Source organism: Kogia breviceps, chromosome 9 (assembly GCF_026419965.1).
Source record: "Kogia breviceps isolate mKogBre1 chromosome 9, mKogBre1 haplotype 1, whole genome shotgun sequence".
In the NCBI taxonomy this organism is placed as follows: Eukaryota; Metazoa; Chordata; class Mammalia; order Artiodactyla; family Physeteridae; genus Kogia; species Kogia breviceps.
Window position 1 is genome coordinate 50,053,500 of NC_081318.1, and position 15,729 is coordinate 50,069,228.

Here is a 15,729-nt window from a genome sequence, read left to right on the forward strand (position 1 = left end):
TCCAGGTCCCCGCGTGTACCCCAGAAGCTGACCCCTGTAAACTCCGGGGCTCCCAGCAAGTTTCACCAGTGGGAGGCTGCAGCAGGACACTGGAGGGGGCTGGGGAGAGGGAGGAGAAGCCCGGGCATTTCTCCCCCTATGCCGGGCTCCGGTAGCCACTGGGTGTCCCAACATCCCGGTCCACTCCTGTGAGGAGTCATTCACTGAAGACTCTTCATTTGAGCCACTGGGGTGAAGCGTGCCTTCGGCGGGGATGCCGACTGCACAGCCACCCATGCTGGCTCCCACTTGCTTCACCCAGTTGAGAACAGCAGAGGTGGGAAGAGCTCATGCCGCCCAAATAAAGCAAGTTCCTCTCTGTCTGAATAGCACCTTACCAGGCAGAACAGCTAGCGACAGTGCAAGGCGCTGATCTTATTTGGATTGCGAGTCCAACAAACCAGTTGAGAAAAGACTTATCATGAGATAATTGGGGTTGAATACCGACTGGATATTTGGTGATAACAATTTTTTGTTGTCTTTTTTAGATGTGGTAATGGCACTGTGGTGATGTGTAGAAGAGTCCTTATATTTTAGGGATATACACTAAAATATTTATAGAAGATTTGGGGAGTTGATGAGGTTGTGGGAAGAGTGAGAGGAACAAAACCAGGCTTTCCTCTTCTCTTGGCTAAGTGCCTGCAAAGAGCTGGGACAAGAATCACAAGAAATGATGTCTGGGACTTGTTTCAAAATAATGGGGCATGGGGCAGGGACAGATGAGCTAAGACGGACCCTGCACTGGTGGCTGTTAAGCTGGTGACAGGGATGGGACTCCATTATCCAATCTCCATTCTCTCCCCTTGTTGTCTGTGCTGGAAACTTTCCACCATAACGTGATATAGACTAAACTCACTTCTGAAGACCCCTGGAGAAGATAGGGAGGCAGCTAGAAAACTGGCAGGCATCCTCCACGTGGCCGAAATAGCCATGCAATGTGACTGCCCATCAGCAGAAGCTGGGTATGAAAATAACCAGTGTTTCTAAACAGGAGCCTCAACACCTAGGACACAAGGGCATGAACGCCAACCTGCAAGCTTGGATTTTAAAAGGAGCTGCTTCTCCTGCAAGTCACCCCTGGTGCAGGCTGAGGGACCGGGAGAGGGTGGGGCAGGGGAGCAACAGAGATGCATTTATGATTCATTTAATGCTAGATTACTCCAGCACGCAGGACAGGCCTACTGGCTTTCAAAATGCATGATGTTTTTGTATTTTCTGTATAATGGAAAATTTCAAGCACATAAAATAAACAGAAAGCAGAATACAGTAAGCCCTCCAGGTGCCATCACACCCAGTTGCAACAATTACCTGCCATTCTTATATCACTAATACTGCCACCCCGTTCCCATCACTCAATTATTCTTTCAGTTTGTAGGTAGGATTTACACCCGCCAGAAATGCATAAACTTTAGCTGTACAATTCTGACAAGTGCAGGCACCCATTTAACTCCCACCTCAACTGTGAGGTAGAACATTTCTACCTCCCCAGAAAGGTCTCTGATGTTCTTATATTTTTACCTTAGCATTGCCTGTTCTAGAACTTAAGCATGAGTTAATTTTAAATTGCACTTATTTGCAAGTCAGTTCTGCATTCATAATTAGTTTTGGAGGCAAGCTAGTTCCCCACCCCCAGCAAGGAACTAGAGAGATCTGGCTTTAACTTTAAAACGACAGCTGGCGTCCCGCAGTGAGAGACTGAGCGAGGAGGCTGGAGCTGCTGCTGGACTGTGCGCTTGAGGGAATCTTGGTTCCCAGGCCGGAGGTCGGGCCCAAGCTCCTGTGGTGGGAACTCTGAGTCCAAACTGCTGGACTAACAGAGAACCTCAGACCCCAGGGAATATCAGTCGGAGGGACACCTCTCAGAGGTCGTCAACTCAGCACCAAGACCCAGCTCTGTCCAACTGCCTATAAACTCCAGTGCTGGATGTCTCAGGCAAAACAACCAGTAAGACAGGAATACAGCACTACCGTCGAAAAAAAAAAAAAGAAAGAAATGACAAAAAAATTTGTCACAGATGAAAGAACAAGGTAAAAACCTATAAGACCAAATAAATGAAGACAAAATAGGCAACCTACCTGAAAAAGAATTCAGAGTAATGGTAGTAAAGATGATCCAAAATCTCAGAAACAGAATGGAGAAAATACAAGAAACATTTAACAAGGATCTACAAGAACTAAAGAGCAAATGAACCGTGATGAACAACAGAATTACTGAAATTAAAAATACTCTAGAAGGAATCAATAATAGAATAACTGAGGCAGAAGAACAGATAAAAGAGCTGGAAGATAAAATGGTGGAAATAACTGCCAGGGAGCAGAATAAAGAAAAAAGAATGAAAATAATTGAGGACAGTCTCAGAGACCTCTGGGACAACATTAAATGCACCAACATTCAAATTATAGGGGTCCCAGAAGAAGAGAAAAAGATAGGGTCTGAGAAAATATTTGAAGAGATTATAGTTGAAAACGTCCCTAACATGGGAAAGGAAATAGTCCATCAAGTCCAGGAAGCACAGAGAATACCATACAGGATAAACCCAAAGAGAAACACACTGAGACATGTATTAATCAAACTATCAAAAATTAAATACAAAGAAAAAATATTGAAATCAGTAAGGGAAAAGCAACAAATAACATACAAGGGAATCCCCATAAGGTTAACAGCTGACTTTTCAGCAGAATCTCTGCAAGCCAGAAGGGAGTGGCAGGACATATCTAAAGTGATGAAAGGGAAAAATGTACAACCAAGATTACTCTACCCAGCAAGGATCTCATTCAGATTCCACAGAGAAATCAAAACCTTTACAGATAAGCAAAAGTTAAGAGAATTCAGCACCAACAAACAAGCTATACAACAAATGCTAAGGAACTTCTCTAGGCAGGAAACACAAGAGAAGGAAGACTTACAATAACAAACCCAAAACAATTAAGAAAATGGTAATAGGAACATACATATCGATAACTACCCTAAATGTAAATGGATTAAATGCTCCAACCAAAAGACACAGACTGGCTGAATGGATACAAAAACAAGCCCCATACATATGCTGTCTACAAGAGACCCACTTCAGACCTAGGGACACATACAGATTGAAGTGAGGGGATGGAAAAAGATATTCCATGCAAATGGAACTCAAAAGAAAGCTGGAGTAGCAATTCTCATAACAGACAAAAGACTGTAAAATAAAAACTATTACAAGAGACAAAGAAGGACACTACATAATGATCAAGAGATCAATCCAAGAAGATATGACAATTGTAAATATTTATGCACCCAACATAGGAGCACCTCAATATATAAGGCAACTGCTAACAGACATAAAAGGGGAAATTGACAGAAACACAATCGTAGTAGGGGACTTTTTTTTTTTTAATAAATTTTATTTTTAAAAATTAAAAAAAAAATTTTATTTTTGGCTGTGTTGGGTCTAAGTTGCTGTGCAAGGGCTTTCTCCAGTTGCGGCGAGCAGGGGCCACTCTTCATCGCGGTGCGCGGGCCTCTCACTATCATGGCCTCTCTTGTTGCAGAGCACTGGCTCCAGAAGCGCAGGCTCAGCAGTTGTGGCTCACGGGCCCAGTTGCTCCGCGGCCTGTGCGATCTTCCCAGACCAGGGGTCGAACCCGTGTCCCCTGCATTGGCAGGCATATTCCCAACCACTGCGCCACCAGGGAAGCCCCATAGTAGGGGACTTTAACACCCTACCTACACCAATGGACAGATCATCCAAAATGAAAATAAATACACAAACACTAGCTTTAAATAACACATTAAACAAGATGGACTTAATTGATATTTATAAGACATGCCATCCAAAAACAACAGAATACTTTCTTCTCAAGTGCTCATGGAACATTCTCCAGGATACACCATATCCTGGATCACAAATCAAGCCTTGGTAAATTTAAGAAAACTGAAATCATATCAAGTATCTTTTCCGACCACAATGCTATGAGACTAGATATCAATTACAGGAAAAAAACTGTAAAAAGAAAAAAAAAAAATACAAACACATGGAGGCTAAACAATATGCTACTAAATAACCGAGATCACTGAAGAAATCAAAAAGGAAATCAAAACATACCTAGATACAAATGACAATGAAAACATGATGACCCAAAACCTATGGGATGCAGAAATGGCAGTTCTAAGAGGGAAGTTTAAAGCAATACAATCCTACCTCAAGACACAAGAAAAATCTCAAATAAACAACCTAACCGTACACCTAAAGCAATTAGAGAAAGAACAAAAAATCCCCCAAAGTTTGCCGAAGGAAAGAAATCATAAAGATAAGATCAGAAATAAATGAAAAAGAAATGAAAGAAAGAATAGCAAAGATCAATAAAACTAAAAGCTGGTTCTTCGAGAAGATAAACAAAACTGATAAACCATCAGCCAGAGTCACCAAGAAAAAAAGGGAGAAGACTCAAATCAACAGAATTAGAAATGAAAAAAAAGTAACAACTGACACTTCAGAAATACAAAGGATCATGAGAGATTACTACAAGCAACTCTATCCCAATAAAATGGACAACCTGGAAGAAATGGACAAATTCTTAGAAAAGCACAACCTTCTGAGACTGAACCAGGAAGAAACAGAAAACTTAAACAGACCAATCACAAGCACTGAAATTGAAAATGTGATTAAAAATCTTCCAACAAACAAAAGCCCAGGACCAGGGCTTCCCTGGTGGCGCAGTGGTTGAGAATCCGCCTGCCGATGCAGGGGACGCGGGTTCGTGCCCTGGTCCGGGAAGATCCCGCGTGCCGCGGAGCGGCTGGGCCCGTGAGCCATGGCCGCTGGGCCTGCGCGTCCGGAGCCTGTGCTCCGCAACGGGAGAGGCCACAGCAGTGAGAGGCCCGCATACCGCAAAAAAAAAAAAAAAAAAAAAAGCCCAGGACCAGATGGCTTCACAGGCGAATACTATCAAACATTTAGAGAAGAGCTAACATGTGTCCTTCTCAAACTCTTCAAAAATACAGCAGAGGGAGGAATACTTCCCAACTCATTCTATGAGGCCACCATCACCCTGATACCAAAACCAAAGATGTCACAAAAAAAGAAAACTACAGGCCAATATCTCTGATGAACATAGATGCAAAAATCCTCAACAAAATACTAGCAAACAGAATCCAGCAGCACATGAAAAGGATCATACACCATAATCAAGTGGGATTTATCCCAGGAATGCAAGGATTCTTCAATATATGCAAATCAGTCAATGTGAAACACCATATTTAAAAACTGAAGGATAAAAACCGTATGATAGGGCTTCCCTGGTGGCACAGTGGTTGAGAATCCGCCTGCCGATGCGGGGGACACGGGTTCGTGCCCCGGTCCGGGAAGATCCCACATGCCGTGGAGCGGCTGGGCCCGTGAGCCATGGCTGCTGAGCCTGCGCGTCCGGAGCCTGTGCTCCGCAAAGGGAGAGGCCACAGCAGTGAGAGGCCCGCGTACCGCAAAAAAACAAAACAAAACAAAACAAACAAACAAAAAAAACCGTATGATAATCTCAACAGACGCAGAAAAAGCTTTTGACAAAATGCAACACCCATTTATGATTAAAAACTCTCCAGAAAGCAGGCATAGAGGGAATCTACCTCAACATAATAAAGGCCATGTATGACAAACCCACAGCCAACATGGTTCTCAGTGGTGAAAAACTGAAACCATTTCCTCTAAGATCAGGAACAAGATAAGGGTGTCCACTATCACCACTATTATTCAACATAGTTTTGGAAGTCCTAGCCATGGCAATCAGAGAAGAAAAAGAAATAAAAGGAATACAAATTGGAAAAGAAGTAAAACTGTCACTGTTTGCAGATGACACGATACTATACATAGAGAATCCTAAAGATGCCATCAGAAAACTACTAGAGCTAATCAATGAATCTGGTAAAGTTGTAGGATATAAAATTAATGCACAGAAATCTCTTGCATTGCTATACACTAATGATGAAAAATCTGAAAGAGAAATTAAGGAAACACTCCCATTCACCATTACAACAAAAAGAATAAAATACTTAGGAATAAACCTTCCTAGGGAGACAAAAGAACTTTATGCAGAAAACTATAAGACACTGATGAAAGAAATTAAAGATGATACAAACAGATGGAGAGATATACTATGTTCTTGGATTGGAAGAATCAACATTGTGAAAATGACTATGCTACCCAAAGCAATCTACAAATTCAGTGCAATCCGTATCAAAGTACCAATGGCATTTTTCACAGAACTACAAAAAAAAGTTTCACAATTTGTATAGGAACACAAAAGACTCCAACCTATCTTGAAAAAGAAAAACGGAGCTGGAGGAATCAGACGCCCTGATTTCAGACTATACTACAAAGCTACAGTAATCAAGACAGTATGGTACTGGCACAAAAAGAGAAATACAGATCAATGGAACAGGATAGAAAGCCCAGAGATAAACCCATGCACATACAGTCACCTTATCTTTGATAAAGGAAGCAAGGGTACACAATGGAGAAAAGACAGTCTCTTCAATAAGTGGTGCTGGGAAAACTGGACAGCTACATGTAAAAGAATGTAATTAGAACACTCCCTAACACCATACACAAAAATAAACTCAAAATGGATTAAAGACCTAAATGTAAGGCCAGACACTATCAAACTCTTAGAGGAAAACACAGGCAAAACACTCTATGACATAAATCACAGCAAGATCCTTTTTGACCCACTTCCTAAAGAAATGGAAATAAAAACAAATATAAACAAATGGCACCTAAAAAAATTTAGAAGTTTTTGCACAGCAAAAGAAACCATTAACAAGACGAAAAGACAACCCTCAGAATGGGAGAAAATATTTGCAAAGGAATAAATGGACAAAGGATTAATCTCCAAAGTACATAAACAGCTCATGCAGCTCAATATTAAAAAACCAAACAACCCAATCCAAAAATGGGCAGAAGACCAAAATAGACATTCTTCCAAAGAAGACATACAGATAGCCAAGAAGCACATGAAAAACTGCTCAACATCACTAATTATTAGAGAAATGCAAATCATAACTACAGTGAGGTATCACCTCACACCAGTTAGAATGGGCATCATCAGAAAATCTACAAACAACAAATGCTGGAAAGGGTGTGGAGAAAAGGGAACCCTCTTGCACTGTTGGTGGGAATGTAAACTGATACAGCCACTATGGAGAACAGTATGGAGGTTCCTTTAAAAACTAATAGAATTACCATATGACCCAGCAATCCCACTACCGGGCGTATACCCAGAGAAAACCATAATTCAAAAAGAGTCATGTAGCACAATGTTCATTTCAGCTGTATTTACAATAGCCAGGTGATGGAAGCAACCTAAATGCCCATTGACAGATGAATGGATAAAGATGTGGTACATATATACAATGGAATACTACTCAGCCATAAAAAGAAATGAAATTGGGTCATTTTTAGAGACCTGGATGAATCTAGACACTGTCATACAGAGTGAAGTAAGTCAGAAAGAGAAAAACAAATACCGTATGCTAACACATATATATGGAATCTAAAAAAAAAAAAAAATGATTCTGAAGAATCTAGGGGCAGGACAGGAATAAAGACACAGACGCAGAGAATGGACTTGAGGACACGGGGATGGGGAAGGGTAAGCTGGGACGAAGTGAGAGAGTGGCATGGACATATATACGATACCAAATGTAAAATAGATAGCTAGTGGGAAGCAGCCGCATAGCACAGGGAGATCAGCTCGTTTGTAACCACCTAGAGGGGTGGAATAGGGAGGGTGGTAGGGAGACGCAAGACGGAGGGGATATGGGGATATATGTGTACGTATAGCTGATTCACTTTGTTGTACAGCAGAAACTAACAGAACACTGTAAAGCAATTATATTCCAATAAAGATGTTAAAAAAGTAATAAAAGCAAACAACAGCTGGCAAACCAGGGCACTAGCCCAGGTCCTGCTGCCCAAGCAGGTAACTCTGGCCCAGTCCATGAGCTCTTCTGGGCCTTCAATTCATAGAAAGGCGCTTTTCAGCCAGGCACTGGGTAGTCAAAGGCCCTGGGGGAGGAACGCCATGGCTGAGGTCAAGCTTGGGCGGCACAAGAATCAGCTGGAGGTCTTCTTAACTGCAGAACCCAACCCAGGCCCCACCAGAGAGGCTCTGATTCAGCCAGTCAGAGGTGGGCCCTGAAATCTACATTGTAACAAGCAACCAGGTAATTGATACAGTCACTGGGATGACAAACTCAGCTCTAAACAAAGGCTGAGAAGCTCTTCCTTCAGATGAGCCTTCAGGCTTCTGCCTCCCCAACACGCCCAAGGCCTCCTTCATGACCTAGCAGTCTTCTGTTATGTCCACTGGAAGACAGGACTTTCCTGGGGATTCAACCCCCAGCTCAGGGGCACTGAGAGCAAGTCATCAGTTGAATATTTATTAACATGTCAGGAAGGGTCCTAGTCCTTTAACATACAGCATTATGTTAAACTCTCCCAGAAAGAGGTTAATATTCTCCTTTTACAATTTGGATGCCACAGCTCATGGAGGTTGCCCAGGAAGAGACAGAGCTGGGATGGGGTGACGACTAGTTTTAGGTGTCAGCGTGGCCAGGCTATCGTACCTAGAAGTCAATCAAACAGTAACCTAGGTGTTGCTGTGAAGGTATTTTGTAGATGTGGCTAACAGCTGCAACCAACCAGGTGACTTTCAGTAAAAGAGATTAACTTCTGTAATGTGAGTGGGCCTTATCTCATCCAATCAGTTGAAAGAAAGCCTTTAAGGGCAAAAGTGAGGTTTCCCTGAGGAAGAAATTCTGCCTCAAGCCTGCAGCATTAGCTCCTGCTGGTGGTTTCCAGCTGCCCTAGAGTCTGGATGTGTCCAGCCTCCACAAATACGCTAGCCAATTCCTTGAAATAAGTCTCTTAAACACACACACACACACACTCTCTCTCACTCTCACTCTCTCTCTCTCTCTCTCTCTCTCTCTCTCTCTCTCTCTCTCTCTCTCTCTGTGTGTGTCTCTCTCTGTCTCTCTCTCTCTCCCTCCCTCTCCCCCTCTCCCCCTCTCTCTCCCTCTCTCTCATACTGGCTATGTTCTCTAGAGAACACTGGCTGATGCCAAGGGGAACCCAGGTGCACCCAATCTCCAAAGGCTGTGCCTTGCTTCTAGCCACTGCCCATACTCTGCCAACCACCACCTGCAGCTCAACCAAAAACCAGCCAGCTATGTACCTGAGCCTCAGCCTGCTCCAACTCTCCAGAAGTGTATTTGAATATTAATGCAGATCCTTAACTAGATTTTGAGAATAAATTATTCATATCGAAAGGCTGCCACAAATGGGAGAAGCTTGTTTTTACGTTTTAAGTTTTGTAGTGGGTGGGAGGGAGGTATGGTTTACTCAGTGCTTAAGAACAGTGACCTGTGTATTCTGGGCAAGGTCACTAACTTGCTATACCACTTTAGGCAATCCTGAGTTTCACCACCTGATTAATTATGATGCCAACCCGCAAGTCTGCTTGCCACTGCCTCATCCACTCAAATTGGCATTAAGTGGTCAGATGGCCCATCAGGATTTCGGATATGACCTACTTTTCGGTTGGGACTCTGGCCTTGAAGGTCCCAAGACATATTCAAGCTCACAGCATCTTGAAGTTCTGCAGAGCCAACGTGGAGAATGGATGAGGAGCGCTCAACAGACACTGGCTGAACTGGCCTCTGCTCCCAACCCCGTCCCTGGGCGCCACTTGCAGGTTAAAAGCAAAGATCCAGTTTCCACACTCAAGACACTGCGGTTCAAAGTAGAGGATGCAAGTCCCACAGAAGAAATATCACAAAGTGCAATAGGGCTCAAAGGAAAGAACAGGAAATGCTTGTAGATGAGGTGACAGTGGAGAGAAGTCAGAATTTAACAGGAAAAGACTTGAGAGGAATGAAAGGAGGCATTCTGGGCAAAGGCAACAAAGTAAAAGGCAGGAAAGCACTGGGCTGCCTGGGGAAAAGGAAGGGAGAAAGTTATAGCAGGAAAGTAGGCTACAGGTGGAGGACCAGAGGTAGATGAGCTCAGCTAGGGGAGCCACACTGGCCAAACAGGGAGCCTTGAATGACAAAATATCAAATTGGTAGGTAGTGAGGAGCTAGTGGAAGCTCCCCAGATGAAAATGGTAAGGACCAAGGCATGCTTTGGAAACCTGCACGTGGCAACGGAACGCACAGGCATAAGTTGGGAAGGGGCACCGCTGAATTAACAGCGGCTGCTAACATTATCGAGGGCTTACCATGTACCAACCCTGTTGAACCTGCGTGATCTCTTTTAACCCTCACAACAGCTCCTGAAGGTACTCTTACCATCCCATTTTACAGATATGAGAACCAAGGCACGGGGAGGTCAAGAACTGTGCTCTGGGTCATATGACGAGGCAGCGGTGAGCTGAGACCTACAGCTACCCAAGCTGGTCCTACTCCAGGCCCGGCACACTGACCACTAGACGTCTGCCTGGGTCTGCTCGCCGGTGCACATTCTGAGTTGAGCTGAGAAGTAGCGGGGAGCAAAGAGGAGACACATACACCGCAGAGATGACCTCTCTGTAACCTACCACTTCAGGTGAAGGGGGCTGACTGGAAGAAGTCTGGAATAAGGTTCCTGGGGGTTGTGGCACATCGAGCCAGCAAAAAACCCCAATTTTCTCATGAACTTATACCAAGTCCTTCTGCAAATGCCACTACGCATAGCCTAGCTGCTTCCAGGACAGCTGACTTAGTTTTCAACAACTGGAGCACACTTGATAAGCAAGCTAAACACCCCAAGAGGTGCCAGGAAAGAGAGATGGTGACTGCATAACAGATTGGATTGAGTCCCTTGAAATTCATATGTTGAAGTCATAGCCCTCAGTACCCCAGAATGTGACCTTATTTGGAAACTGGGTCGTTGCTGACGTGATTAGTTAGGATGAGTAGGGTAGGCCCCTAATCCTATATGACCGGTGTCCTATAAAGAGGGAAATCTGGCTACAGACATGCGTACAGGGACAATGCCATGTGCAGACGGCAGAGACTGGGGTGATGCAGTAGAAACCAAGCGTTGCCAAAGATTGCCAGCAAACTACCAGAAGCTAGGAGCGAAGGAACCCTGCTGAGACCTTAGCTCCAACTTTTTGCCCCCAGAACTTTGAGACAACATATTTCTGTTGTTTAAGCCACCTGGTTTGTGGTACTTTGTCGCAGCAGCCCTAGGACACTTATGCAGTGACCCATGCCATTCTTTCCAATAAGAAGACCATAGGTGCATCTTCACTGCATATTTTAGTAAGTAAAACAAAGTCTATTGTGAAACCTTGTACTGCAACGATGTAATTACATATAAGACTATCTCTGTACCATGGCTGTGAGCTGAAAACTGGCAAGTGTTTTTTTTGGTGGTACGCGGGCCTGTCACTGCCGTGGCCTCTCCCGTTGCGGAGCACAGGCTCCGGACGCACAGGCCCAGCGGCCATGGCTCACGGACCCAGCCGCTCCGCGGCACGTGGGATCCTCCCGGACCGGGGCACGAACCCATATCCCCTGCATCGGCGGCGGACTCTCAACCACTGCGCCACCAGGGAAGCCCTGGCAAGTGTTTGATATTTCATCTATCTCCAATTGCCCGGGCATCAGGGACTATCTTTGATTTTGAAACAAAAAACAACTTTTACTTTATCAATCAAGGACCTTCTTTCCCTTCCCTTTACTTTTAGAAGCAAATATTGACTGTATCAGATTCTTCCTGTGACCTGAAGAAACCAAGTCCAAAGGACAGTAAATCTGAGGTCCTGCTGTACCCCTCTCCCAGCAGAGGGTCCCCGTCTGTCCCAGGGCATGAAACCACATCAAGATGACCACAACCCCTCTCAGTTTTAAAGTGGCAACAGATGCTGGCTTTTAGCAGTCACCCCATCTTCAAATATGCTCACACACACAATTCTGCAACAACTGTTCATTACTTTGTTTAACCCATGCAAGACTTTGAAGAACATGCGCTTCATGGGTTGGGAGTGAATGGCTGTGGTTAAGAAGGGAAGCTTGTCTACCCTGGGGAATTCCACATACTGTTTGCAGCTAATGATTAGCCCCACTAAGAAGTGAAACCAAAGCAGTACTTCTTTTGATACTTGGAAAATCCCCTACTCCAAAATATTTTTGCACATGTACAAAAATTATGGAAAGTTACACTATAAAACTGGAATCTCCTACAACTCAAATGTAAGCCACCAGAATTATCTATTTTAAAACAAAACAAACCTATGATGTTCCTATGGGGCACAGCACTCACTCTCTTCGAAGTTAACATTTATTGAGCATTTAAGACAGGACAGGCACAGTTCTAAGCCTGTTGTATGGAATGAATTGTTTAATTCTCACAACAACTCCCTGTGGCAGGCACATTATTCCCATTGTGCAGGTGGGATTGAAGCACAGACTGGTTAAGAAATGGCCCGAGGTCACACAGCAATGCGTGGTAGAGCTGGGATCCCAAACCAGGCAGTCTGGCTCCAACACACCCCACCCCTTAACAGACAAACAACCAAGCCAGACATATAGACAAACAAGACAAAAGGGAATAATGTGAGTGGGGACAGGTTAAAGAGGGTGGGTTGAGGATGGGAGCAAAAGAAGAGAACAATTACATCCCAGGCACTGGGCTGGCACTTCACACGTGCTTTTCCTACTTAACTGGCACAACACCCTTGAGGGTAAGCATTACTTTCCCACTCAGCAGATGACTTGGGGAGATTAAAGTAACCTATATGAGGGCAGATTATTATGTGATGCCCCAACATGCAGCTTTGCTGACTGCAAAAACCAGTGCTGTTTTTTCAGCTCATTTTCTCCAGAGTCATGGTTTCAAATTGTAACTTTGGCATTATGGATGGTACAATCTGCTTTTCAAAGTCAATCCAGCATTGGAGAGCAGTGGTGCTGGGGTCAGGAGTGGGGTGCATTGCCCCATTCCAGTTGCAAGCCTGCACAGAAAACCTGAGTACAGCGTAGATGCTTAATGTGCCAGCCGGGGAGTCAGGAAGCTCAGGGTCTAGACCCACTTCTGGCACTCATTAACTGTGTTGGTTTAGCCAAGCCACCAATCCTCGCTGGGCCTCTATTTTCCTTAAATACAAATTGGATATAAGGATGCCTGGCCTGTAGACCTCATAAGGGCATGTAACAGGTGTTACCAATAAGGTGAATTGGCTGTGAAAACTGTAAGGTGCTCGACAGCTGATCATCGTCAGAATGAATTAAATCAGGTCATCCCAGCAGCTACCACGGTCCAGCAGGTCCACACATGCCAGCTGGGGAAGGCAACACCAGAGGAATGGCCCGGTGTGAACCTCACCCTCTCCCCTAGGAAATCTGGGCTCAGGGCATCCAAGGTCTGGCTGGGCCTAGGTCCTCAGAGCTTCCCCCAAGGCAGGCTTGTTGGTCTAACTAGGTATCAACCAGGAGAGGCTGGGCCGGGGAGGGAAGTCCTTGAAGAGCGAACAGCCTCATCTCCCTCCCTGCACATTTTGCAGGCGGGCTGGCATTCAGCTATGATAAGGGCAGGGTGCCACCTGGGCCGGCAGCCCGCACTGGCTTTCATCCATGTATGTCGCAGGATCGGGAAAGGTAGCAGTGCAGCGTTTACCACTCCTGCAGGGGCAGGGGATTCAGGTGAGACCACCCGACAGGGTAGAGAGAGACTGGACGAGTGAGCTGAAAGAATCTTCCCCTCCCGGTGTTCTGAACAGACAGGAGCCCACCGAGACTCTCACCAACCCCCTCGCCATTAGTTCCGGCCCCAGGAAGAGGAAGGGATCAGATCTGCATAACACTGAATCACCCAGCACTTCGGCACAATGACCCCTCCAGGAGAGGGTGGAGAAGCTCGTCTGGCAACTGCCTATACAAACAAATCAATTCTGAAGAGCAGCAAACAAACCAGTCTGGCCCCAATTCCCATTTTGCATAAGATTGCAGTCCACAAAAAACAACGTCCAAGAAACTCTTGTTGATCACTACGGATTGTTAACACTAAGGTTTGGGCCAAGAGAGAATGAAAAAGGCCCCTTGGGGGGAACTTTGGATAAGGCCATTTTGTGGAAATTGCTGTGCTGCGTCTTTAGACTCCTACTCGCCATCGGGAGCACCAGATGCTTCAGTCAACATATCTCGGTGAACTGTTTTAAAAGAAAATTAAACTGAAAGGTTTGAACCTACAAACCAAAGGGGACTTGTCAGTCACTAGGTGACTGTCAGGGTACCTGTTTTCTTTATGCTAAAAAGGGGTTACACAAGTTCTGGGGGGAGGAGGATTGTTAGGCGTGGGGGATGGTTAGGTACGAGCAGGTCCGTTTGTGTGCTAGCCTCGGAGCTGACACTGACCACAGCTGCTGAATCCAGGGACGCATCAAAAAACGAACTGCAATGGGTTAAAATCCGGAGGGGGCCACCATGTTGGGCCGGGCGCGTGGTTCTTAAGAGAAACGTGCATCCTCCCGGAGGCCAAGGCCTCCTTCGGTTCCAGAAAAAGACATCTCAGCTTACACGAGGTACCGAAGGAAGAGAGTGGGCCAGAAAATTTCCAGCATACCGTCTCCCCTCCCCACCCCCGAACTACTCTTGATCGCCGCCAAACACAGGAAAGGTGTTCTCTAAAACCTAACGGATGATTTCACGCACTTCACTCCCAAAAGCTTAAGAGCCACAGCGACAGCACTAAGAGGCTTCGTTCGGATTCACAAAAAAGAGAGGCGCACAGTCGTCCGCAAAACCCGCAACCTCCCGGGGTCGTAGGGTGGAAGAACGCAGGGGTGCCCCCCCAGGTCCCTCGCTACCCTTCAGGGCTCCCGGCCAGGTCCCCCAGCACCCCGCTCGCGTCCCGCTCTCCTCTTACCTCGCTCGCGTGTCCGCCGGCGTCCGACACTTGAGCCGTCGGTTCCGCGGGAGCCTTCTCCTCCTCCCCGGCGGCCAAGGGGCTACTCGGAGCCGCTCTGGGATTCCCGCCGCTACCCGGCGCCGCCTGGCTAACGCCGTTCACGCCGGCGCCCACTCCTCCGGCCGAAGAGGCGGCGGCGGCGCCAAGCAGCGCGTGGGCTCCGTCGGCGTCCCCGGCAGCCACGCTGTGCACCAGCCACGCGTCCACTCGGGTGCAGGGGATGAAAGGGACCCCCAGCGCGCGCACCTCCCGGAGCAGCTGGCCCTCCGGCGGCGCCACGGGGTCCCGCTCCCGGCCCTTGCGGTGCAGGAGCTCGGCGCGCATCCACCCTCCCGAGGCCGGGAAGGGGCTGAGCGCGTAGGCAGGGCTCGTCGGGCCGCCCGGGAGCAGACGCACATCTCCGAGCAGGGTCCGCGGCGGGAGCAGCAGGTAGAGGTCCAGGTCCAGGCGAAGCCCCGCCAAGCTCAGCAGGATGGTGAGGTGCAGGAGGCTACCGCCGTCCGACCACCACGGCTTCAGGTACTTCATCCCCTGCCGGCGCCCGCGGGTCCCTGCGCGCCGGCCGCCGCTTGGGCACGTGCGGCCCCTGCGCGCCGCCGGCACCTGCCCGGAAGAGACAGAAACAATGGACCCGGGCGTGCAGCGGCCGTCGCGGGCCCCCGGAGCCAGGCACAGAAACACTCTCACCGCAGCCGCCCAGGTGCCTGCGGCTCCGGAGAGGCGGAGGAGGAGTCACCTGCGCGCAGAGATCGCCAGCTTAGCCGCC

The 15,729-nt window shown here is 46.8% G+C and overlaps 1 protein-coding gene across 1 annotated transcript in view; it reads right to left on the bottom strand.

Annotated features, from left to right (window-relative positions):
- NFE2L3 (NFE2 like bZIP transcription factor 3) overlaps positions 1-15,491 on the bottom strand; it is a 31,470-nt gene extending 15,979 nt beyond the window's left edge. Inside the window, exon 1 of the mRNA XM_059073685.2 lies at positions 14,922-15,491. Within this exon, the coding sequence (XP_058929668.1) occupies positions 14,922-15,491 (570 nt within the window). The remainder of the gene's footprint in view (positions 1-14,921) is intronic.
- Between the last annotated feature and the right edge of the window lie 238 nt (positions 15,492-15,729).